The sequence below is a fragment of the Ruditapes philippinarum genome, unplaced genomic scaffold (assembly GCF_026571515.1).
Source record: "Ruditapes philippinarum isolate M1 unplaced genomic scaffold, ASM2657151v2 ctg3835_1_1_1_1, whole genome shotgun sequence".
Lineage (NCBI taxonomy): Eukaryota > Metazoa > Mollusca > Bivalvia > Venerida > Veneridae > Ruditapes > Ruditapes philippinarum.
The window spans coordinates 89,249-115,489 of NW_026853110.1; the positions used below are offsets into that span (position 1 = coordinate 89,249).

At 34.8% G+C, this 26,241-nt stretch overlaps 1 protein-coding gene across 8 annotated transcripts in view; it reads right to left on the reverse strand.

Annotated features, from left to right (window-relative positions):
• Nucleotides 1-297: 297 nt before the first annotated feature.
• The window catches only part of LOC132734195 (GPI ethanolamine phosphate transferase 2-like), a 79,929-nt gene continuing 53,985 nt past the window's right edge, over nucleotides 298-26,241 (reverse strand). For 2 of the 8 annotated variants that reach the window (XM_060720892.1, XM_060720900.1), the window contains exons 10-12: nucleotides 24,757-25,090; nucleotides 9,098-9,285; nucleotides 298-689 (exon numbers count right to left, since the gene is read on the reverse strand). In XM_060720892.1, the coding sequence (XP_060576875.1) occupies nucleotides 437-689; nucleotides 9,098-9,285; nucleotides 24,757-25,090 (775 nt within the window). In that variant the 3' untranslated portion in view covers nucleotides 298-436. Of the gene's footprint in view, nucleotides 690-9,097; nucleotides 9,286-11,053; nucleotides 11,149-12,119; nucleotides 12,347-22,829; nucleotides 24,041-24,756; nucleotides 25,091-26,241 lie in introns of those variants that run through there. The other 6 variants (XR_009626284.1, XR_009626285.1, XM_060720908.1 and 3 more) reach the window with 6 other exon arrangements.

Genomic DNA, 26,241 nt, shown 5'->3' on the forward strand with positions numbered 1-26,241 from the left:
CAAAGTTTGATAACAATATCTCATTCCTAACTCTAGTTATTGTCTGGAAACCATTTTTCTATTTTTAGTAACGGTGACCTTGACCTTGACCCCAGGGGGTCCAAATGCAATACCAACCGGAGTTTTCACATAAGGTTGCTATATACCAAGTTTGATTACAATACCTCATTCCAAACTCTAGTTATCGTCCGGAAACCATGATGTGGACCGACCGACGGACCGACCGACGGACCGACCAACCTGACTCCTATATACCCCCCCCTAAACTTCGTTTGTGGGGGTATAATAAAAAAAAAAAATTATCTTTCATTTTTTATTAAAAGTAAAAAAAGATTCAAACAACGTCACTTGTTTTAAGGTAATGGTATAACCATTACATACCTTTTTTTAATAAAACCTTTACAAGCTTTTTAAGCCTTTAAATAATTATTTCTATTCAACAAAAACTTAAAAGTAGAAAAGAAAATATTGTCAACATCCAAGTAAGCATGCCTTCATAAAGAAGTTTAGGAGAGAATACAGTCCACACAAACAGATGGTATCTCTGTGAACTCACTACAATACAGTAAAACACCAATGTTAATAGTCGCTCCAGAACCAAGGCCTGAACACACTCAAATAGGTCCACCTTTATACTGGATCTAGCACAAGTTAGGTCACTCCCATTAACATCGTTTGATTGATCTTTCCTGAAAAAAATATCACATCTCAAATTAAACTTATGTTAGCAGATATCATAATTCTTCATTTCTCTGTTTGTACTTATTCTTGTTTCCTTACTTTCAAACAAACTCAATAAATCTAATTTTTGAACTGAAGAAAAATTTGAACTCTACCTATAATTTATGAAGTTTCTGCTGTGGACAAAGAATAATTTCATTAAATTGCAATCCTAACCAGCGTCTTCATATAAGCTTTCTTTATACTAAATTTGATTACAATATCTCATTCCTAACTCTAGTTATTGTCCAAAAAAACAACATTTTTCTATATTTAGTAACAGTGACCCTTGACCAAATGGGATCCAAATGCAATCCCAACTGGAGTTTCCACATAAGGCTGCTAAATACCAAGCTGGATTTCAATCACTCCTTTACTAATGTTATCGTCCAATTTTTTCTCTCTCCATTTTAAGAAACAATGACCTTGACCCAAGGGGATCCAAAAGCAATCGGAACTGGGGTCTTCACATCAGCTTGCTATATACCAAGTTTGATATCAATATCTCATTCCTAACTCTAGTTTTTGTCAGGAAACCATTGATTCTATTTTCAGTCATGGTGACCTTGACTTTGGGGGGGGGAATGCAATCCAAACTAGGTCTTCATATAAGCTTGCTATATATCTAGTTTGATTACAATATCTCCTTCCTAATCATTTTTCTATCTTTAGTAACAGTGATCTAGACCTTGACCCAAGGGGTTCCAAAAGCAATCCCGGGGTCTTCATATAAGCTTCCTAATTACCAAGTTTGATCACAATATCTCATTCCTAACTCTAGTTATTGTCCAGAAACTATTTTTCTATTTCTAGTGACCTTGACCGAAGGGGGTCCAAAAGAAAACCCATCTATTAATTACAAAGTTACAGTGAAAATTCAATAATTTAACCTTCAAGGTCAAGGTCATTCCATTAAAGAGCCAAGGTCGATTTGAATTTGATATACATGAAGGCCCTATTCTAAAGAATGTTCTTTCATAATATGGAGTCAATCCATTTAATAATTAACAAGATATGTTTGTAAAACATGTATGCCCCCTATCAGCAGCCAATTAGTCATGTGATAAGGTTATTATGCATGACTTCTGACCCAGTGATCAAACAATTAATAAGGGTTGTAAAGTATCTACTGGTCATGACCTTGACCTTTGACCCCTTGACCCAAAACTCAATAGGGGTCATCTGCTGGTCACGACCAATCATCATACAAAGTTTGAAGTTCCTAGGCCTAGGCGTTTTTAGTAAATTGATCAGAAACCGTTTTTACCTACAAGGTCAATGTGACCTTGACCTTTGACCCCTTGACCCCAAAATCAATAGGGGTCATCTGCTGGTCATGACCAATCACCATGCCAAGTTTGAAGTTCTTAGGCCTAAGGGTTCTCTTATTATTGATCGGAAACCGTTTTAACATACAAGGTCAATGTGACCTTGACCTTTGACCCCAAAATCAATAGGGGTCATCTGCTGGTCATGACCAATCACCATGCCAAGTTTGAAGTTTCTAGGCCGAAGCGTTCTTTAGTTATTGATCAGAAACCGTTTTTACTTACAAGGTCATTGTGACCTTGACCTTTGACCCCTTGACCCCAAAATCAATAGGGGTCATCTACTGATCATGACCAATCACCATACCAAGTTTGAAGTTCCTAGGCCTTAAGGTTCTTTAGTTATTGATCGGAAACCGTTTTTGCTTTCAAGGTCAATGTGACCTTGACCTTTGACCCCTTGACCCCAAAATCAATAGGGGTCATCTACTGGTCATGACCAATCACCATACCAAGTTTGAAGTTCCTAGGCCTTAAGGTTCTTTAGTTATTGATCGGAAACCGTTTTTGCTTTCAAGGTCAATGTGACCTTGACCTTTGACCCCTTGACCCCAAAATCAATAGGGGTCATCTACTGGTCATGACCAATCACCATACCAAGTTTGAAGTTCCTAGGCCTTAAGGTTCTTTAGTTATTGATCGGAAACCGTTTTTGCTTTCAAGGTCAATGTGACCTTGACCTTTGACCCCTTGACCCCAAAATCAATAGGGGTCATCTACTGGTCATGACCAATCACCATACCAAGTTTGAAGTTCCTAGGCCTTAAGGTTCTTTAGTTATTGATCGGAAACCGTTTTTGCTTTCAAGGTCAATGTGACCTTGACCTTTGACCCCTTGACCCCAAAATCAATAGGGGTCATCTACTGGTCATGACCAATCACCATACCAAGTTTGAAGTTCCTAGGCCTTAAGGTTCTTTAGTTATTGATCGGAAACCGTTTTTTGCTTTCAAGGTCAATGTGACCTTGACCTTTGACCCCTTGACCCCAAAATCAATAGGGGTCATCTACTGGTCATGACCAATCACCATACCAAGTTTGAAGTTCCTAGGCCTTAAGGTTCTTTAGTTATTGATCGGAAACCGTTTTTGCTTTCAAGGTCAATGTGACCTTGACCTTTGACCCCTTGACCCCAAAATCAATAGGGGTCATCTACTGGTCATGACCAATCACCATACCAAGTTTGAAGTTCCTAGGCATAAGGGTTCTTTAGTTATCACTCGGAAACCATTTGGTCTACGGACCGACGGACCGACAAGTGCAAAGCAATATACCCCCTTTTTTTCAAAATGGGGGCATAATAAGGTATAGACAGTTAAAATGAAACAAGAGGGCCCAGAGGGCATGAATCGCTCACCTAAGAAATATGTTAAAAGGTTTTAAGTGGAGCCCCTTTCACCCCAGAAGAAATAGCGAAAATCAAAACATCACGAAAAATACAGGATTTACAGCACATATTTATAAGGAAAATCAATGACCCCTGGGGCCCGGTCAATTTTGACCCTAGGGCTTTCATTTGACATCCACTAGAAGATGTTTTATGCAAAATATCTAAGCTCTAGCTCTTTTGGATATTCACAAGAAGAGTCTTTAAGTTTTAACTATATACATGTATATATTTTAAGTTAAGTTAAAAGACATGTAAGGAAAATCAGACCTCCAGGGCGGGGCCAATTTAACCTTGGGGCTTTTTTTGAACAAATCTGGAAGACACTCACTAGAAAATGTTTAATGCTTAATATCTAAGCTCTAGCTCTATGGGTTATTTAAAAGAAGATTTTTTAAGTTTTCACTAAAGACATAAAAGGAAAATCTGTACCCGCGGGGCGGGGCCCTTTGTAGACATTCACCAGAGGATGTTTCATATTATATATCTAAGCTCTTTGGGTTTTTTAAAAGAAGTTTTTAAATTTTTTTACTATATACATATAGGGCAATAATGCCCCCCCCCCCCATTGGGCGGGGCCAATTTTGACCCCAGAGCTTTCATTTGAACAAACTTGGTAGCACGTAGACACACATTAGAATATTTTTCATGCTAAATATCTAAGCTCTACCTCTTTGGATTTTTTAAAAGAAGATTTTTTAAGTTTTTACTATATACATATAGGGAAAACAATGACACCCCGGGACTGTGTAAATTTTAACCCCAGGGCTTTTATTTGAAAAAACTTGGTAGACACCCATTAGAAGATGTTTCATGTTAAATATCTAAAAATATCTAAGCTCTACCTCTTTGGATTTTCTAAAAGAAGATTTATTTAGTTTTTACTATATACATATAGGGAAAAACAAGGGCCAATTTTAACCCCAGGGCTTTTATTTGAAAAAACTTGGTAGACACCCATTAGAAGATGTTTCATGCTAAATATCTAAGCTCTACCTCTTTGGGGTTTTAAAAAGAAGATTTTTAATTTTTTACTTATACAGTCCAACCCCGTTTATTTGAAGTGTTTGGGACTGAATAGTTACTTCGATAATCGATGGGTTTCGAATAATCGAAATCGAAATATTGTGATAGACGAAAACTACTCCACTTTGACCAATCATAGCAAAACTACCGTTTACAACAGACTTACTCCCTGTAAGCGAGAAAAATAAATATTAAAGAAAAGATGCGTAAAAATTATTGTATTGACATTGAAGACATAAATACTTAAATTTTATTCTAAATTATGTATCGTTTCGTTTCGCGCAAAGCCTTGATAATGGCCGTGTTGTCACTACTTTTACAGCTAAACTCTGGTATTTTCAATTAAGGATAAAGGCTCTCATGTAGGGGTTATGTTCTCGGTGTCAATAATCGTAGTTCCCGAGTGTTCAGCTATCCTTTATATTATAACTGTATTACATTAAAGTTCAGTCTCAGATTATGATCTAACGATAGGTCGTGAGTAGTGACACAAACTAGTTCTGTTCTGTTCAACAATACATTATAAACATAAGGTAATCTCCTATAGTCGTGAGTTTCTAAACCAGCAACTCGTCGTTAGTACAGACTCATGACTGTTATATATACGGAGTTTAGACTAACAACTGTTCCAAGGTCACGGTGCGTAATCGTTCCGGACTGATTTGGAATATTTTCCCGTTCCTGAACTGATTTGGATTTTTTTCACCGGATTGATTCAGATAAGATGGATTTTTAGCTTGACAAGGTAAGAAAATATATAAAATAAGCACATTTACATCTGTAAGTCTTTGAATATTCTACTTGCACGGAACATTGCAATGGTTAAGGAATTCATATACAACTTTATAAGGTTTTTTAATGGTCTTTTATGAGTTGGAATCGGAAAACAAATTTCACATGTCAGTGAAGTAGTAGCAAACATAAGCATAAAATTGCCAAAAAAGTCATTATTATATATGATTTTTCAAGAATTCCATGATCAACTAAAGAAAAAAATCATTCCGCGATAATTTAATGGTTTTAGTAAAATGTTTTGTCCAGTAACGAATTTGTCATGCGTATTTTTTGACAACCCTGTAATTTTTTTAGGGCACCGGATTGATTCATATTAAAGGAAAACGAGGCAACGGGCTGATTTTATGCTTAGAGCTCACTACAACTCTTAATCAATCGTCGAATTCTCATGTTTAACAAAGACATTTTTCTATAATCTATGAATTTGTATTAACATAAATACAAATTGTAATTAAGTATTGAAACATTAAAACTATAATTATATTAAACTATATATTAAATATATACATTGTAACGTCAAAAATTTAGTTTAAAGTTTGCAAATGCCAGTTTGCAAAGTCAAAGCAACATACGTAAATATATGAAACTATCGACAGATTTATAGTTTTGTCAAAGTGTTGTTAAATACAGAGCGATTGGGATATAACTATATAGTAGTGATGGTAGATTTGTTTCATCTTAAAGTATTGATATATCCAGGTAAAAGGATTTTCCTGTTTATAATTTATAGGATATTCCGTTATTAGATTGAGGCATATTTCCACATATTGGTAGCTAAATATTTATGCTGCAATTTCCTTTCAGAAATAGTCAATCAAAACGTGTATATATAGTATATATAATATCACAGTTACGGTTCTAGATTGTTTGGTGTTTTGGGCCTGCTTTTGGCACTCACTTAAGCCATTAAAACAAATATTTGCAAATGTCATAATCAGATAATTAAATGCCATGACATTAAAATTAACTATCAATGAAATATGGAAGAGCCGAATAAACTTTTTTTCCTATTTTCCAATTCATTTGTAGGTAAACATAACTCGAAATCGAAAACCTTTAGGTTCATTTTCTCGACAATTCGCTCCATACATTGATTGTAAATTCGTATGTACATATATAAAAGGAAGCCTTAATACTTTCTATAGAAGCACATTACGGTCATCCATAAACGTTTGTTCCACATGTACCTTCGCTACACTTACTATATAGTTATATTCCAATTCCTCCGTATAATACAACACTTTGACAAGACTATGAATCAGCCAATAGTTTTATATATAAACGTATGTTGCTTTGACTTTGACTACTGGTATTTGCAACTACGTGTATAAGTTATACCTTTAATATGTATATACATCTTGATTTTAAAATTTTAGTGAAGTGCCTTTGTTTAACATTAGAATTCTGTGATTGATTGAGAGTTCCAGTGAGCTTCAAGTCTAAAATCAGCCCGTTGCCTTGTTTTCCCTTAATATGAATCAATCCGGTGCCCTAATAAGTCTACAGGGTTGTCATAAAAATACGTACTACAAATTTATTACTGGATAAAACATTAAACAAAAACCATTAAATTATCGCGGAATGATTTTTTCTTTAGTTGATCATGAAATACCCGGAAAATCATAGATAATAATGACTTTTTTGGCAATTTATGCTTATGTTTGCTTCAACTTCACTGACATGTGAAATTTGTTTTCCGATTCCAACTCATAAAAGACCATTAAAAAACCTTATAAAGTTGTATATGAATTCCTTAACCATTGCAATGTTCCGTGCAAGTAAAATATTCGAAGACTTACAGATGTAAATGTGCTTATTTTATATATTTTCTTACCTTGTCAAGCTAAAAATCCATTTTATTTGAATCAATCCGGTGAAAAAAATCCAAATCAGTTCAGGAACGGGAAAATATTCCAAATCAGCCCGGAACGATTACGCACCGTGAAGGTCATAGATGGCTACCAAACTTGCGGGAGAGAACTTAGGACTTGAAACTTATGTACTTACTGGGTGTTTCCTCAGTTTTTATTCAAAACATGTCCGTGTTTACAAAGTGATTGCCGACAACTGAATTGTCTCTGCCCTTTTCATAGATTTTCCAAGAAAAAGTGTGTCAGAATTAGCCAAGAATTTATACCTATTTGTCACTAGTTTTCACGACAACAAGCAGACGCCCGAAAGTTTTGATCCGCGAGTTTTCAAAATCAAACCGCTCATGTTAATAAATATAAACATGTTTAACCCTTTCATGCATTCCCTGTTATTTTCGGCGTATTTGCCATATGGACGGCTTTAGCCGTTTCTATAATAATAATAATAATAAATTAATTATAATAATAATAAAAATAATAATAAATATAAAGAAAATTGTACCATTGACAATAATTATTATTATCATACATGCCATAACGTCCCGGGTGCCCGGGATTGTCCCGGAAATCGGATGTCTGTCCCGGAGATGTCCCGGGCATTGATTTGATCCGGAAAAAAAATCAGGATATTTTTGCAAAATTTTCATATTTTCTTAAATCAAATCTCGCACATTTCACCTCTCGATCGTAAAACATATTCTGACCTGGTACACATAATACACAGGAACGTTGACACTTACAAGTTTACAATATACAGCCCCCCAATTATCGACTGTCGATTCCCCTCGGCAATAGCGTTTCTTCATGCATCTGCAATTAACGTCTCTCTGTTGAATTCGGCAGCGTTTAATGGTCGGGTTAATTATTGGTTTACGGCCCTTAACAATTATCGTTAATCCCCTATAATCATTAATTTTTAAGTCAATCGCTAACTTGCCGAAAGTCTAATTATTACAAACAATGTAAATATATCTATCAAATAAAAAATTAAAGGTGTTTTTATGACTGGAAGAATTGCATTACGTGACATGTAGTAATTATCACGACTTTAAGATATAACGGGTGAACAACATGGCTGCGCCCATTCACCGGGTTTATAGCCTTTTAGGGAATAAAAATGAAATAAAGAAATACTATAAAATGATAAATATGTCGACCTAAAAGACTACTTCTATAACTAGTAAGTTAACTGTTTATTATTAAAATTCAGGAGAAAGTCGTCCTAATTTAATAACGTTATACGATTGACACCCCCCCCCCCCTTTTCCACAACTGCCTACACATGTATCCATTATTGCCGCGGTGAAAAGTGTCCCGGAAAGCTGTCCAAAAATTATGGCATGTATGATTATTATACTAACAGATTTAGAAACATATATAATTATTATAATACTAATAACAAATAAAAATAATTATATTAATTAATAATATAGTACTTTCTTAGAAAACCCTCTGGCAAAAAGGTGATCAATAAAACAATAACCCTCTGGCAGCGAAAGGGTTAATTTATCGTATCTTAAGCGAGTTTATAATAAAACAATGTCAGTGTACATTTCCTAACAATACACATATAAGGAAAATCAATGACCCCCGGGCGGGGCCAATTTTGACCCAAGGCTTTTATTTGAACAAACTTGGTAAACACTCACTAGAAGATGTTTCATGCTAAATGTCTAAGCTCTAGCTCTTTGGGTTTTTAAAAAGAAGATTTTTGAAGTTTTTACTATATATGAGTTTTTTCTTTTGATTGCCATGGCAACCAGTTCTGCATGGAATTAAATACTTTGAGCAATTTTCAAAGGTGACCACCAAAGGAACATTCCTTTTATTTAGAATGAAAATGGCTTAGCGTTTATGAGGAGATGTTGTTTAAAGTAAAAGTTAACGGATACCGGATGGATGTCGGACCAAAAGCGATCACAAAAACTCACCTTGTCACTTCTTGACAGGTGAGATATAAAGACTCTTACCTTTTAAAATGTTCTTGTACTTGCTTGGCCTTTAGAACTACTATGTATTTAACAAGAGTTAATAACCAAAATATAGGCCCAGCATATGTTGAACAAAACAAAAGGAACACAACTAAAACAGGCTGGTACTCTTCAAGACCCAAATAGCCTGCAGATACATCCACTGTAGACATACTGTTTGAATTACTCTGAAAAAACAAGAACGTGTTTGTTAAACACAAATGCCCCCGACTCAGATTCTTGTCAGTAGCAATATTCCAAAAAATGTTTACCCATTCACTCAGTTATGGACAGTAAAATTGCCAAAAAATTGTAAACACAAGTTATATAGCTTGACAAAGTCATGGCATTTTGTAATTGTGAAAAATATAAGTTGCCAAGTCATTGCTCTGACTTGTGAAGTTGAAAAATATTCAACTTCATGTAAGTTATCTTCCTACCAAATATGAAATACATCTGTCAATAAATAAAGGCTGTATGGGCAAAAGTGTAAAAATTTATTTTTAGCACTGGTGACCTTGACCCAACTGACCACTTACTCCATCCAAAGGAAGAATACTATACAAGTTATCTTCCTACCAAATATGAAATACATCTGTCAATAAATAAAAGCTGTATGGATAAAAGTGTAAAAATCTATTTTTAGCACAAGTGACCTTGACCCACTGATCCCTACCCCAATCAAAAGGATGAATACCATGCAAGTAATCTTCCTACCAAATATAAAATATATCTGTCACTTAATAAAGGCTGTATGAGCAAATGTGTAAAAAATCTATTTTTAGCACTGGTGACCTTGCCCCAACTGACCACTAACTCCATCAAAGTTTATGCTTCTATCAATTATAAATAACATCTGTCTATAGAATAAGGTCAATACACCTGTAAAAATCTATTTTTAACATTGGTGACCTTGACATTGGTAACATTGACCTTGACCCAAATGACCCCTTCCCTACCCAAAGAAGGAGGACCTCCCTTGGCATGTTTGTATTAAACTAAGACATCAACTAAAAAATAAAGGCTGTATGAACAAAAATGTTTATATTTATTTTTTAAACCAGTGACCTTGACCTTGACCCTAGAGACCGCTTACTTCACAAAAAATTAGAGGACCATCAAAGGTATTCACCTACTAAATATGAAAGATATCATTAAAGAAATTTAGCAATTAGGAGAAATTTAAGATAAATCCAACTTGCCGAGATAGGTTAACCAGACAAGGCCCTATTTTCAAAGTGAAAAAAGGGAAATAACTGGGAAATACGGATGACACAGTTATATAACTTTGCAATATCATGTACATTGTATTGATAAGTAAGTGTGGAAATTATAAAGCCATTAGTATAGATAGAACTTAAGATATTTCCAACTTGCCGTTTTAGGTTAACCATTATTCTTCATTTTCTAAGTGCTGAAAAGGGCAATAACTTGGTAAATATGAAAGCCAGAGTTATGTAACTTGCCCAGATCATGTACTTTGCATTGATTAGTAAGTGTGTAAACTTAGAAGCCATTGGTACAGGTAGAACTTAAGAAAAATCCAACTTGCCTTTCTATATTAACCTCGTACAGACAGACGGACAGATGGACGGACAGACGGTTCAATTACTATATGCCCGGGGGCATAAAAATAAAAAAAAAATAACAAGATGGCCATGATGGCCCTCATATCACTCACCTGATTATTGAGCCTCTAAATTAATATTGTTAACAATGAATGAAAGGCAAATATAATGCCATAAACAGATGACCCTTATTCAAACCTGAACTGAAAAATCATTCAAACAACCTTTCTGACTAAAAATGTAACCTCTAGACTGATAAAAACTTTTTCTATTTTGTCTGTGTGAACAAGATTTTGACCATGGAATGATCCATGTTTAAAGATGAGCTAGAAATCATCAAAACAAACTTTCTGACAAATTTTCAGGATATTTGGGATGAAAATATTACCTCTAGAATGTAAACAATATTTTTCCATAATTTGCACTGGGTGACCTAGTTGTTGACCGCAGATGACTTATGTTCAAACATGACTTAGAAACCATCTGAAAAAAACCTTTCTGACTAATTTCCAGAATATTTGGACCTAAACAGTTTCCTCTACAGTGTTGGCAAGGTTCTTCCATATTGGGACTGTGTACCCTAGTTTTTGACTATGTAGATGAACTATATATGAACTTGAGCTAGAAATCATCTAAACAACATTTCTAACCAATTTCCAGGATATTTGGACCAAAACAATAGCCTCTAAAGTGTCAATGAGGCTTTTCCGTATTTGGGCTGTGTGACCTAGTTTTTGACCCCAGATGATCTATATTTGAAAATGACCTAGAAATCATCAGCACAACCTTCCTCACCAATTTACAGGATAATAGGACTGAAACAGCAGTCTCTACAGTGTTCATACATATTTGGAAACCTATGCCCCCGGGTAGGGACAATTTTGACAATAGAGAAAAACATTGAAAAACATTGTAAGAGGACATATTAAATAATGGATGATATCATTTACCAAAGATCAAAGCTCTCAGCCTTATGTCTTCAGAAAAGAAAAGTTTTTAAGTTTTTGTACATAATGAAAATTAATGACCCCCGGGATATGGCCAATTTTAACGAAAGGGCTATAATTTGAACAATCTTGGTAGAGGTCTACTACAAAATGTTTTAGGCCAATTATTTAACCTCTAGCCTTTCTTGAAACACAGGAGATGATTTTTTAAGTTTTTACTATATAATATACATATAAGGAAAATCAATGACCCCCTGAGGCAAGGTCAATTTTGACCCCAGGGCTATAATTTGAATATTTTTTGTAGCCTTTCATTAGATGATGCTACACACAAAATATCTCAGCTCTAGGCCTTGCACTTTCAGAGCAGAAGATTTTTTATGTTTTTACTATATGTACATAATGAAAATCAATGACCCCCGGGCGGGGCCAATATTGACCTTAGGACTATAATTTGAACAGCGTCGGTAGAGATCTACTACAAAATGTTTATGACAAATATCTAACCTCAAGCTTTTGTCAATTCAGAGAAGACTAATTTTTAAGTTTTTACTATATACAGTTGACTCTCGTCTCGGTAACTCGAAATCCAAGGGACTAGGCATTTTACTTCGAGAGAAACGGAATTCGAGTAACGTGGATCTGCCGCCATTACGTTGACATTCGTACTTTTTATACATGTGCCTGATTGAATGTGCAAAGAAGTAGGTTTGTTATTGTTGATAGCGGCAATGCTGCAATATTTAATCGTTGAAATGACGGTTAATCACTTACAACTACAAATTATAAATGAACATAAATATATTATTCAAAATTTAATACATGTATATTAATAGTGAAATATGAACACAAACATTCGTAGCAATGACATAAATGCAAGTTTGTCAGAATTCATCAGTAAAGCCTATGTTATTTATAAGCACTCATGACAATTCATTATAATAAAACACAATAACACATTTATTTCAACAATAATTTATCTAATATCTGAAGTGAATTGATCATCGGACGAAAACGAAAGTAGCAACTATCGTGAACAGGAAGTACATATTAATGTATGCAATTTGACAGAATATTAATTATACAAATGTCATTTACATTAATAACATGGCACGAGTCAACTTTCTTAAAGAAATGTAATTAAATTTTAATTTAATTATCTAACTGTTAAAACCAATTAAGTCCTGAAACCGATTAAAGCCACTTTTACGACTTGTTAATAATACATGATGACCGGCAATTATAATTACCATGAAACGTTTGAATAACGAGTGACAACATCTCACCTTGATGTCCCCGACCTTTGATCAGTCGGCTGTTTTCACACTTCGACTAATTTAGATGAAACTAGAAATGTGTCCATAGGACACGGGTGCCCCCACCGCGCCACTGTTCTGTCAATCTTATGACTCTAGGTCAAATATTTTTTGAAAACTAAAAATCTTTTACTAAGTAAAGGGCAAGAACTTTACAAATACTGAATAAATCCACAAGCAAACCCCAAGGTGCATAAGTTCACATGCTGACCAACATTCTTATAAACTTTCAGGCCTACAAGTGAAATACTTTTTGAGCTATGCATGAACAAGTTGAAAATTGCAAATTTATACTACTGTAAGTCAAGGGCAATAACTCTAACAAAACTGAAAAAAAATCCACAAACAAAGTCCCAGGTGCATAGCTTCACAGTGATGTGAATCATTATTCCTGTATTTTAGTGATATTGATCATTATTCCCTTTGGTTGGTTGATTCTAACTCAAGCACTCAAGGAACAAATAACAACATAATGAAACAGTTTTTACTAAGTCAAGGGAAATAACTCTACAAATACTGGATAAATCTACAAGCGAAACCCCAGGTGCAAAACTTAATATGCTGAGCAACCTTCCCGTAAAGTTTAATGACTCTATGTCAAATCCTTTTTGAGTTACATGCGACACAAGTTGAAAATTGCAAAAATTTTCTAAGTCAAGGGCAATAACTCTAAAAATACTAAAAATATCCAGACAAAAATAGCCAGGTGCACAACTACACATGCTAATCAACATTCTTGTTAAGTTTCATGACTCTATGTCAAATCCTTTTTGAGTTACATGCGACACAAGTTGAAAATTACAAAATTTTACTAAGTCAAGGACAATAACTCTAAAAATATCCAGACGAAAATACCCAGGTGCACAACTACACATGCTGATCAACATTCCTGTAAATTTTCATGACTCTAGGTCAAATCCTTTTTGAGTTACATGCGACACAAGTTGAAAATTGCAAAATTTTACTAAGTCAAGGGCAATAACTCTAAAAATACTAAAAATATGCAGATGAAAATACCCATGTGCACAACTACACATGCTGATCAACATTCCTGTAAAGTTTCATGACGCTAGGTCAAATACTTTTTGGGGTACATGCGACACAAGTTGAAAATTGCAAAATTTTACTAAGTCAAGGGCAATAACTCTAAAAATACTAAAAATATGCAGAGGAAATTACCCAGGTGCACAACTACACATACTGATCAACATTCCTGTAAAGTTTCATGACTCTAGGTCAAATACTTTTTGAGTTACGTGCGACACAAAAGTGAACGGAAGGACAAGGGTAAATCTAAATGCTCGCCACTAAAGTGGGGGCACAAAAATGTTCGACTTTAATTGACGGGACCAAATTTTCCTTTTCGACTAAACAGGAGTCTCGGTAAGTCAAAATTTGACCTAAGCGGAGTTGAAATACAAAGATAAAGAAGGAAATTTGAAGGGACTTTAGAAATTCTTCGACTAAAGCGGAATTTTGAGTCAAGCGATTTTGACTTATTGAGAGTCAACTGTATATACATATAAGGAAAATCAATGACCCCTTGGGGCGAGGCCAATTTTTCATCCCAGGGCTATAACTTGAACAATTTTTGTAGATTTTCATTAGATGATGCTACCCACAAAATATCTAAGCTCTAGGCCTTGCACTTTCAGAGGAGAATATTTTAAAGATTTCATTTTAAAAATCTATTTTTAGCCCTCCTGACGCAGAGGATCAATTGAGCATAACCATTTGAACAATTTTAGTACAGCTTCATGCTAGGAACATACAAAGGAAATTTCATCGAATTGGTGCAGTGGTTTATGAGGAGAAGTCGTTTGTATAAAAAGTTGATGACGGACGCACTGACGGACGATGGACAAATTGTTATCAGAGCTCAGGTGAGCTTAAAACAAGATTGCATTTGTGAAAACAAGATTGCATTTGTGAAAAATGCTATGCCACAGGATTAATACAACACTAAATAGAAGTGTGGGAACAGAAGATTTTTTTGTTTGTAACCTATACAAATAAAAATTCCATAATGCAGTTAAGTCTAGTGAATCTGGTGGTCCAGGTCATATTTCATCCTGTCAAATGTTAGATATTGTGCAGATGTGACTAATGTTCAGATACAAAGAATATTGTGCAAAAATTGATTCAAAATAAAATTGTTCATACTTTATAACTAGAACTCCGCAAGTCAGATGTGTCGCCTTGTGAACAATATAGTTTAGGAGAAATGGCCAGGACAAAAATGAAATATAAAAATTAACAAAGGGCAATGACTCAAAAAAAAAAAAAGAAGTGCAGAGCAGCAGTTTCTGTGCACTGCACTTCTTATCAATAAGATCTATCATCCTATGAAGTTTCAAGTCTATAGCTTTTATAATTTATGAGAAATGTCCCGATCAAAAATAAAGTATGAAAATTAACAAAGGGCAATACCTCAAAAAGTAAGAAATGCAGAGTACCGGTTCTTGTGCATTGTACTTTTTCTTAATGACATCGATCATCCTATGAAGTTTCAAATCCATAGCTTTTATACTTTAGGAGAAATGGACCGGACAAAAATAAAGTAGGAAAATTAACAAAGGGCAATAACTCAAAAAATAAGAAATGCAAAGTACCAGTTCTTGTGCACTGCACTTCTTCTTAATGAGATCTATCATCCTCTGAAGTTTCGTGTCCATAGCTTTTATACTTTAGGAGAAATGGCACAGACAAAAATAAAGTATGAAAAAAATTAACAAAGGGCAATAACTCAAAAAAATAAGAAATGCAGAGTACCAGTTCTTATGCACTGCACTTCTTCTTAATGATCAATCATCCTATGAAAGTTTCAAGTCCATAGCTTTTATACATTAAGAGAAATGGCCAGGACAAAAATAAAGTATGAAAATTAACAAAGGGCAATAACTAAAAAATTAAGAAGTGCAGAGTACCGATTCTTGTGCACTGTACTTCGGGTTATTATAAGAAGCATGCATACCAAGTTTGAAGTCAATCCCACTTACAATGACTGACTTATGCTCCGGACAAGCTGATGGGAACGTCGACAAAAGTAACCCCTATGTGTTGCCTTTTTCAAGGCGACACAAAAATAGATATTTACTGTATTGCATAGCTGTATAAAACTTTTTTACGGCGAAAAAAAAATTAAAACCAAAAAGTTTCTTAAAAAGACAAACACAAGTTTTCCTTTGATTTTGATTAATTATACTCAGTCTGGCAGATTTAGTTTCGGTCTGACAGATTTTCATGGTTTGTCAGACCGAATGTCTGACACTTTTTTTTTAACTTTCTGATATATTGGAAGAAGAAAAAAACAAACTCGAAATGAGTCGTCACGCCATGGATGCCCCCCCCCCCCCCCTGCATGCAGCCAAAATTTCAGATGTTATAATATTTAGTTCCAAATTTGTTTGCACAATTTTCTTTTTTTTTCATTTTAAGTTCAAAGCCCTTAAACTATTCAATGTTAACACAAACCATTTTTATACAACGTTAAAGGCACTGAAACTATTCAGTGATAACGTTTTGTAAATTGCATATTGCATATTTGTAGCCAAAATAATGGTTACATACATTTCCACAAAAGTATGAGTGCTGAAACTGAAAATTCAAAATTTTTCCAACATTCAAGAAAGATAACTTTGTCCAAAATCATTGAACCACGACCAAATTCAAACTTGAACTGCTTATTCCTAAGATGTATCTATATGTCAAATTTGAGTTGAATGTGTACGACCATTGGGGAGATAATGAACGGAAACTTAAAATTTCTGATTTTTTTCAAGTTCAAGAGGGATAACAGCTATTATCAAACCATGACCAAATTTGAAATTGACCAATGCATTCTTATGACATATCGATATCTTTAATTTGAGTTGAATAAGTAACTGTTGGGGAGATAATGAATGGGAACTGAAAATTTCCTTTTTTTTTTTTCAAAGTTAAAGGGGCATAACTCTGCCAAAAATCATCGTACAATGACAAAATTCAAAGTTGACCTGCAAATTTCTTTGACGTATCCATATATCAAATTTGACTTGAATGTGTAATACTGTTGGGGAGATAATGGACGGAAAATGAAAATTTAATATTATTTTCAAAATGAAGGGGCATAACTCTGTCAAAAATCATCGAACCATAACCAAATTCTAACTTGGCCTGCACATTCCTTTGACGTATCCATATGTTAAATTTGAGTTGAATGTGTAATACTGTTGGGGAGATAATGATCTGAAACTGAATATTTCATATTATTTTCAAACTGAAAGGGGCATAACTCTGCCAAAAATCATTGAACCATGACCAAATTCGAACTTGACCTGCGCATTCCTTTGACATATCCATATGTCAAGTTTGAGTTGAATGTGTAATACCGTTGGGGAGATAATGAACGGAGACTGAAAATTTCATATTATTTTCAAAGTAAAAGGGGCATAACTCTGCCAAAAATCACCGACCCATGACCAAATTCGAACTTGACCTTTATTTTCTCATGTCATATCCATATGTCAAGTTTAAGTTGAATGTGTAATACCGTTGGGGAGATAATGAACAGAAACTGAAAAATTCATATTATTTTCAAAGTAAAAGGGGCATAACTCTGCCAAAAATCATCGAACATGACCTGTATTTTCTTATGACACATCCATATGTCAAATTTGAGTTGAATGTGTGCAACCATTACTAAGATAATGAACGGAAACTGATGATGACGGAATGACGGAACATGGTAACACTATATGCCCCAGCCATTATATGGCGTGGGCATAAAAACAAGAGGGCCAACATGGCCCCTAGATCGCTCCCCTGACCCATGGATCTCGTCCGAGCAATGTCTTAGACAAGCATCCTGACCAAGCTTGATGACAAGAGTCAAAAATGTGACCTCTAGAGTGATAACAAGGTTTATCCATATTTGGGCAGTGTGACCTAGTTTTTGACCCCAGGTGACCCATATTCGAATTTCACCTAGAAATCATCAAAAAAACCTTACAGACCAATTTCCAGGATATTTGCATAACTACTAGCCACTAGAGAGTTCACAATATTTTTCTATTTTTAGCTCCTGTGACCTAGTTTTACAATAAAGATATTTACCCATGTTCAAACTCCTCCAACAGACTTCCCGAAAGTTGAAAAAAACTGTCAGACATTCGGTCTGACAAACCATGAAAATCTGTCGGACCGAAACGAAATCTGTCGGACCAAATAAAATTGATCAAAATCAAAGAATAACGTGTGTTTGTATTTTTAAGACACTTTTTGTTTTCTGATTTTTTCGCCGTAATAATCGGCACATTTCTTACAGCGCATTTTCATCTCCTCCCTATCATACACCAACGATTCACTGTCTTGCTTCTAATTTTCATTAAATTTTGTCTCAGGTCTATTCTTTTTATCCTTTTTCTACTGTTTGGCACCTTTAGCGCCGCCATTTTGTATACATGCGGCTTGGATAAAAGCCGGACAGTCGGACCGATCCGGAATAAAAACTCGCCGGACCTGATCAAAATTTATCGGACATGTCCGTCGGACCGACGTATTTCGGGAAGTCTGCTCCAAGCAATTACATAAGCATCCTGACCAAGTTTGATGACAATTGAACAAGAGCCATGTTAACATGGCCATCCCCCTACATATGTGTTTGCTCATTGGAAGAATGTATATGTAGTAGAGCAGAATAATTCAATTTTAAGAGGTCTTTTGGTAATGAAAACTGATGTCTGAAGTGATTACAGATTTGAAACCTATGTGAATACTGATGGATGAAAATAACAAAGGGCAATTACTGATAAATAATGCAGGATAGGTTAACATTCTTGTGTGCTGCACTCCTCCTCAATGAGATCTATCCACCTATGAAGTTTCAAGTTGATACCTCAAATACTTTTTGAGATATGCTCTGGACAAAAATGTCGGACGAAAGGACGGATGTACTTACCAAATGGTACTTTTGTGACTTTTCCTTTGATCTTTTTAGCCATTTTAGTCACACAAGGCTTAAAACAAGATTGCATTTGAGAACAAGAGCTGTCACAGGAGACAGCCAAGCTCGACTAATAAAATACTGAACGCAGTAAGGAGGACAAAATTATGAAAGAAAAACCAATTATGTATAATTATGTATTAAGTTATAATAAAAAAATATCATTTGTTAACATAAATTCCAAGATCAAGGGGAATAATTCTAGAAAAAGTCATGCTAGAGTTATGAACCTTTCACACAACATGTGTGTAATGATAAGAAATATATATTTGAAGTTTGAAGTAGATACCTTAAAAAGTAAAAGTTATAATATTACTTAAAGAAAATCCTAAGTTCAAAGAAAGATAAATCTGTAAATATTGCGTCAAGAGTTATGAACATTGTCACATAAAATGTAATTGATGATAAGGAATAAGTATTTGAAGTTTGAGGTAGATGCCTTTAAAAATAAACAAGAGCCCGGTTTGAGCCGGGTGATGCTCCCCGAATAGGTTTTGGACACAGGAAAGTACACCTCTTGTAGTTTCAGAGTTATGTCCGTGGAAAAAGTTCAAAGTGCAATAATTCTAAAATTAGGCAAGGCAGAGTTACAGTTCTTTGCACTGCACTTCTAATCAATGTGATCTATCAACCTACAAAGTTTCTTGATGATATCTCTTCTGATTTCCGAGTTATGTCCTGGACAATTCAAAAAGTAAAAATAAACAAAGGGCAATAACTCCAGAATTAGGCAAGGTAGAGTTATGATTCTTGTGCACTGCACATCTACCCATTGAGATTTATCTACCTACAAAGTTTCATGTTGATATCTCTTATAGTTTTACAACTATGTCCTGGATAAGATTTTTCTAAAAGGGGAGATTATTCAAAAATAAGGCTTAACAGAGTTATGGTTCTTTTGCACTGCACCTCTACTCAATGAGATCTATCTACCTACAATGTTTCATGTTGATATCTCTTATAGTTTTAGAGTTATGCCCCGGACAAGATTTTTCTATAAGGGAGATAATTCAAAAACCAGGCAAAATAGAGTTATGGTTCTTTGACACTGCACTCCCCCTTGATGCCCTCTACCACTGTATGAAGTTTCAACAAATTATCTCCAAGGGTTTTCAAGTTATGTTCCGGACAAAGTTCAAGTTCAAAGTATTAAAATAAACAAAGGGCAATAACTCCAAAATTAGGACAAAAAGAGTTATTGTTCTTATGCACTGCACATCTACGCATTGAGATCTATTCACCTACAAAGTTTCATGTTGATATCTCTTATAGTTTTAGAGTTATGCCCCGGACAAGATTTTTCTATAAGGGGAGATAATTCAAAAACCAGGCAAAATAGAGTTATGGTTCTTTGACACTGCACCCCCCCTCAATGCCCTCTACCACTGTATGAAGTTTTCAACAAATTATCTCCAAGGGTTTTCAAGTTATGTTCCGGACAAAGTTCAAAGTATTAAAATTAACAAAGGGCAATAACTCCAAAATTAGGATGAAAAGAGTTATTGTTCTTATGCACTGCACATCTACCCATTGAGATCTATTCACCTACAAAGTTTCATGTTGATATCTCTTATAGTTTTGGAGTTATGCCCCGGACAAGATTTTTCTATAAGGGGAGATAATTCAAAAACCGGGCAAAATAGAGTTATGGTTCTTTGACACTGCACTCCCCCTCGATGCCCTCTACCACTGTATGAAGTTTCAACAAATTATCTCCAAGGGTTTTCAAGTTATGCTCCGGACAAGACAACGGACGGACAGACGGACGGACGGACAGACGGACGGACGGACAGACGGACAAGGCGCCGACTATATGCTCCCCCGAAATTTTTCGGGGAGCATAAAAAGTTATAGTAAAAAATAACATTTTGCTAGTAAAAAAATCTATGTTTATGGGGATATAATTCTTGCAATATTAGTGCTAGAGTTATGAACCTTGCCACATAAGATGTGGATGATGATAAGTTACATATATTTGAAGTATGAAGTTGATCCCTTTAGAAATAAATAAGTAACAGTAAAAAATAGTATTTTTTAAGGAAAATTCTAAGTTCAAGGGGAGATAAATCTGAAAATATTGGTGCTAGAGTTATGAACCTTGTCACATATGATGGGGATGATGATAAGGTACATATATTTGAAGTATGAGGTTGATCCCTTAAGAAATAAAGAAGTAACAGTAAAAAAAAATATTTTTTGAGGAAAATTCTAAGTTCAAGGGGAGATAAATCTGAAAATATTGGTGCTAGAGTTATGACCCTTGTCTCATAAGATGTGGTTGATGATAAGGAACATATATTTGAAGTTTGAAGTTGATACTTTAAGAAATGACAAAGTTATAGTGAAAAATATTTTACTGCACCAAAACTTTAATCTGAAATCTGGACGCGGACGTGGACGCCGACGCCGGGGCGAGTAGGACAGCTCTCCATATACTTTGTATAGTCGAGCTAAAAATGCTATGCCACCGCATTAATACAACACTAAATAGTAGTGTAGGAACAGATTTTTTTGTTTCTATACAATTGAAGATTGTCATAATGCATAGATCCCTGACCTATCTAATTCTTATTATCAGATTAGTGGTTAAATCTATTGTTAATCCAATAAAAGATCAGAGTAGGTATATATCAATGCACTTGAGTCTAGTGAATTTGGTGGTAAAGGTCATATTTCACACAGCCTAAATTTCATGACTACATCAAAGGACAAAACAGTAAGACACTTTGTCAAAATCTAGGTCAGCTGATATCAAAGTTCACTTACATCTTAATCTGTGCACATGGTTCAAATTTCATAGCTGTACATCAAAGGACAAGAAAGTAGGTCACATCATCAAGATCTAGGTCACCTGATATCAAAGTTCAATTTTACAACTAAAACTGTGCACATGGTCAAAATTTCATTGCTGTACATCAAGGGACATGAAAGTAGGTCACTGTCCCCTTGGGCAAGGAAAAATTGTGACCCAAGGGTTTAATTCAAAACAATCTTGATACAGGTCCACCAAACAACATTTCATGTCAAATATCTAAGCTGAAGCTTTCTCCTTTTTAGAAAACATTTGTTTTATTTTTTTTTTTACTATGTGTACATAATGAGAATCACTGCCCCCAGGCAGGGCCAATTTTGAAACCAGGGGAAAAATTTGAACAACTTTGGTAGAGGACCCATAGATGATATTATATAATATAGCAAACATCACAGCTCTATGCCTTGTACCTTCAGACAAAAATATTTTTTTTATTTTTTTACTATATGTACATAATGAAAATCAATGACCCCAGGGGCGGTACCAATTTTGACCCCAGTGCAATAATTTGAATTTCACTTCGCAAAGTCTCATGCCATATATTTAACCTCTAGCCAAATATCAAAGCTCTAAGCCATGTACCTTCAGACAAGAAGATTTTTTTTTTTTATAATATGTACATAGTGAAAATCAATGACCACTCGGGATGGGGCCAATTTTGACCCCAGGGCTATTATTTGTACAATCTTGTTAGAGGTTCACTACACAATGTTTCATGCAAAATATCTTAACTCTAGCCTTTGTAAATTTAGAGAAGATGATTTTATTAAGTTTTTACTATGTACATATAAGGAAAACCTATGGCCCCCGGGGCGGGGCTAATTTGACACTAGAGGCAAAATTTTAACAAATTTGGTAGAAAACCTATAGATGATATCATTTTACAAATATTAAAGCTCTAAGCCTTGTACCTTCAGACAATAAGATTTTTTACTATATGTATATATTGAAAATCAATGACCCCCGGGGACGGGGGCAATTTTGACCCTAGGGCTATAATTTGAACAATCTTGCTAGAGGTTCACTTCACAATATTTGATGCAAAATATCTAACCTCTAGCATTTGTCAATTGCTAGAAGAAATTTTTTTTAAAGTTTTTACTATAAGTTTTTACTATATACATATAAGGAAAACCAATGACCCCCGGGGCGGGGCCGATTTTGACCCCAGGGCTATAATTTGAACAATCTGGGTAGAGGTCTACCAGACAATGCCTTATGCAAAATATCTAAGCTCTAGGCCTTTTGGGTCTTTACAAGAAGGTATTTTAAGTTTTTACTATATGTACATATAGTGAAAATCAATGACCCCCGGGGCGAGGTCGATTTTGACCCCAGGGCTATAATTTGAACAATCGTGGTAAGGGTCTACCAGACAATGCCTTATGCAAAATATCTAAGCTCTAGGACTTTTGGGTCTTTACAAGAAGGTATTTTAAGTTTTTACTATATGTACATATAGTGAAAATCAATGACCCCTGGGGCGGGGCCGATTTTTACCCCAGGGATGTAATTTGAACAATCTTGGTAGAGGTCTACCAGACAATGCCTTATGCAAAATATCCAAGCTCTAGGCCTTTTTGGTCTTTACAAGAAGATTTTTTAAATTTATTCTTATAATTCACTTTGGTTGCCATGGCAACCAGATTTATGCATGGAATGAAATTCTTTGAACAACTTTGGAAGCCCTTCACCCAAGGATCAATCCTGCCAAGTTTGGTTGAAATTGGACTGGTGGTTTTTCACAAGAAGATTTTTTAAGTTCACTATATAATCTTTATAACACACAAACACACAGGTGAATCGCTATATGCCACCGCATCGCAGATGCTGCGGTGGCATAAAAACTCAATCACATTACTTGCTAGAGTTTCATCTACAGCAGAGTCACAAATTTCTTGAGGTTTAAACTTTTTAGACATTTGTGCAAATCTAGAATTCTTGTTGTCATTGCACTTTAGCTTACTGCTTGAAGTATCACATGTTACATCATAATATTCTTCTGGTTCACCAGAGTATGAATCAAAACGCTCATCTTCATACTGAAAGCCTTTATTCATAACCCTATCAACATCATCCATTCTATCAACTAGTTTATTCAGTTTTTCATCTTGTTTTTTTATCATTAAAAATGTTTTTTTAATAAATGACAGTGTCATTAAAATTTGCACTAGTTTTCGCGACGGGTTCGACTGATCGCTTTTCCTTCGTTTTTTCTGCTGGAGATTTTCCTTTTATGCTAGATCTTTCCAGCTTCATTATTAATCATATTCAATTTGTCGCTATCTGCTTTCTCTGCCATGACTAGCGTCATTTCCTGTATACATAACATAGTGTAAGATATTACTACGTACGCAACACAATTTTATGTCAAAATCAATCCTTTACGCGTAAAGGTAAAACTCAAAATCCTGTTCAGATTGGCAAACAATGTTTGGTGAACACAAAAAACACAAAGAATAATTATGTTTCTAATCTACGATTAGACCAGATTTTAAATGCTAATAAAAATTTCAATGCCTGTCCTTCGACAGGGCAGAAGCACACTGATGCGCATAAGCATACTGAAAATAGAATTTGAACAATCTTGATAGAGTTCTACTACACATTGCTTCATGCCAAATATCTAAGCCATTGTCAACTCAGAGAAGATTTTTCAAGTTAAGTTTTTGTTTGACACTAGGGGCAAAATTTAAACAACTTTTGTTGAGCTACAGATGATATGGTATACCAAATATTAAAGCTCTGGACCTTGTACTTTCAGGCAAGAAGATTTAAATTTGCATTCATGAAACTCCATTTCTGACCCCATGACCTACTTATGCGACAGAGCGGAACCATTTGAACAACTTTGAAAGAGGACCATCAAACGATCTTTCCGATCAAGTTTGGTTACTGTGCAGTCATTAGATTCAGAGGAGATGTTGTTTAAAGTAATTGTTGACGACACACGACGGTAGTTGGGGGATCACAACAGCTCACCATGAGCACATTGTGCTTAGGTGAGCTAAAAATCTAAATATAAAAAATAACCTGTTGAAAGAAAACAGTTTGTCCCATCCACCAACACAAAATTGCGAGGTATTTTGCTGGCAGTTTAATTTTCTTCACAACAAATCTCCATAAAAGTGCTTCTTGAACAATGACCATGGCAACAAGCAATGTATTATGGGTCCTCAGCACCAAAGTTATTAATAACGTCCATGACATTTGAAAAGTCTGCACTGATTTCACTGACATCTCTTTACATTTTTCTGGGAGTATATGAACTTTTTCTTTTGAGAAATGAAGCCATTTGATCACCGCTATGAGATTCATCAGTAAAACAACAAAGAAAACTAGTCTTGCTTCCCAAATCCCCTTTGACCTGAAAAAATATGCACAAACAAAACCAAAATAATAAGATTTTTTATCTATTACACAAACTTTTCTATCTCCAACATTTTGAGGGGTTAAACCCCTCTTTTTCAAGGAGTTTCTATTTATTTATCTTCTTACATGCCTTATCTTACACTATGTTATGTACACAGAAAATGATGTCATTGACATCAACAATAAACAAGAACTGTCGGAGGACAGTAACGCTTGACTATTCGAAAAAGTTGTCACAAGTGTGTTTCATTGAGTATACTAATGCTTACCTATATTAAAATTGTTCAATAGAATTTCTTTAAACTTGGCATGTTGTTAGAATATGATAACAGAAACATTTTAAGCGGAAAAAAAATTGGGGTCACCGTTTTTGTTTTTGAATTATCTGCCCTTGAATTGGATTTTTATTGTTAAATTCAAGGGCAGATAATTTACAATGAAGGGAAACAATACAATTTTTTTTCTTCTTTTCATGAAGCTTACCTTCGTTTTAGTTGATATGCAAAATTTCAAGAACAAATTTAGAGTGGGTAGTTTTATTCCCACTTCTTCTTTTAACCTGTGCATTTTTTCTTAAAAAATGGCCTATTTTTTAAGAATTTAAAGTACCTTTATTTTCATTTAGATAAGTTCCGGACAAAAATGCATGAAAAATAACAAAGGGCAATAACTCAAAAATTATGAAGGGTACATTTATTATTCTTATGCACTGCACACCTCCTGAGTGAGATCTATCCACCTATGAAGTTTCATGTTGATATATCATAAGCTTTTTGAGTTATGCTCTGGACAAAAATTAAGTTTGAAAAATAACAAAGGGCAACAACTGAAAAACTATGCAGAGTAAAGTTATCATTCTTGTGCAATGCACTCCTCCTCAATATGATCTATCCACCTATGATGTTTCAAGTTGATATCTCAAATAGTTTTTGAGACACCAGCTTGCAAGCAAAAACTTAACCAAGAATTTCCAAGTCAAAAAAGGGGCATAATTATGGAAAAAAGAAAATCAGAGTTATGGGACTTGTGCAAATCATGTCAGATAATCACAGAGAACAAGTGTGTGAAGTTTCAATCCATTCCCTTCAGTAGTTATGGAGATACCAGCTTGCACGCAAAAACATAACCAAGAATTTTTCAGTCGAA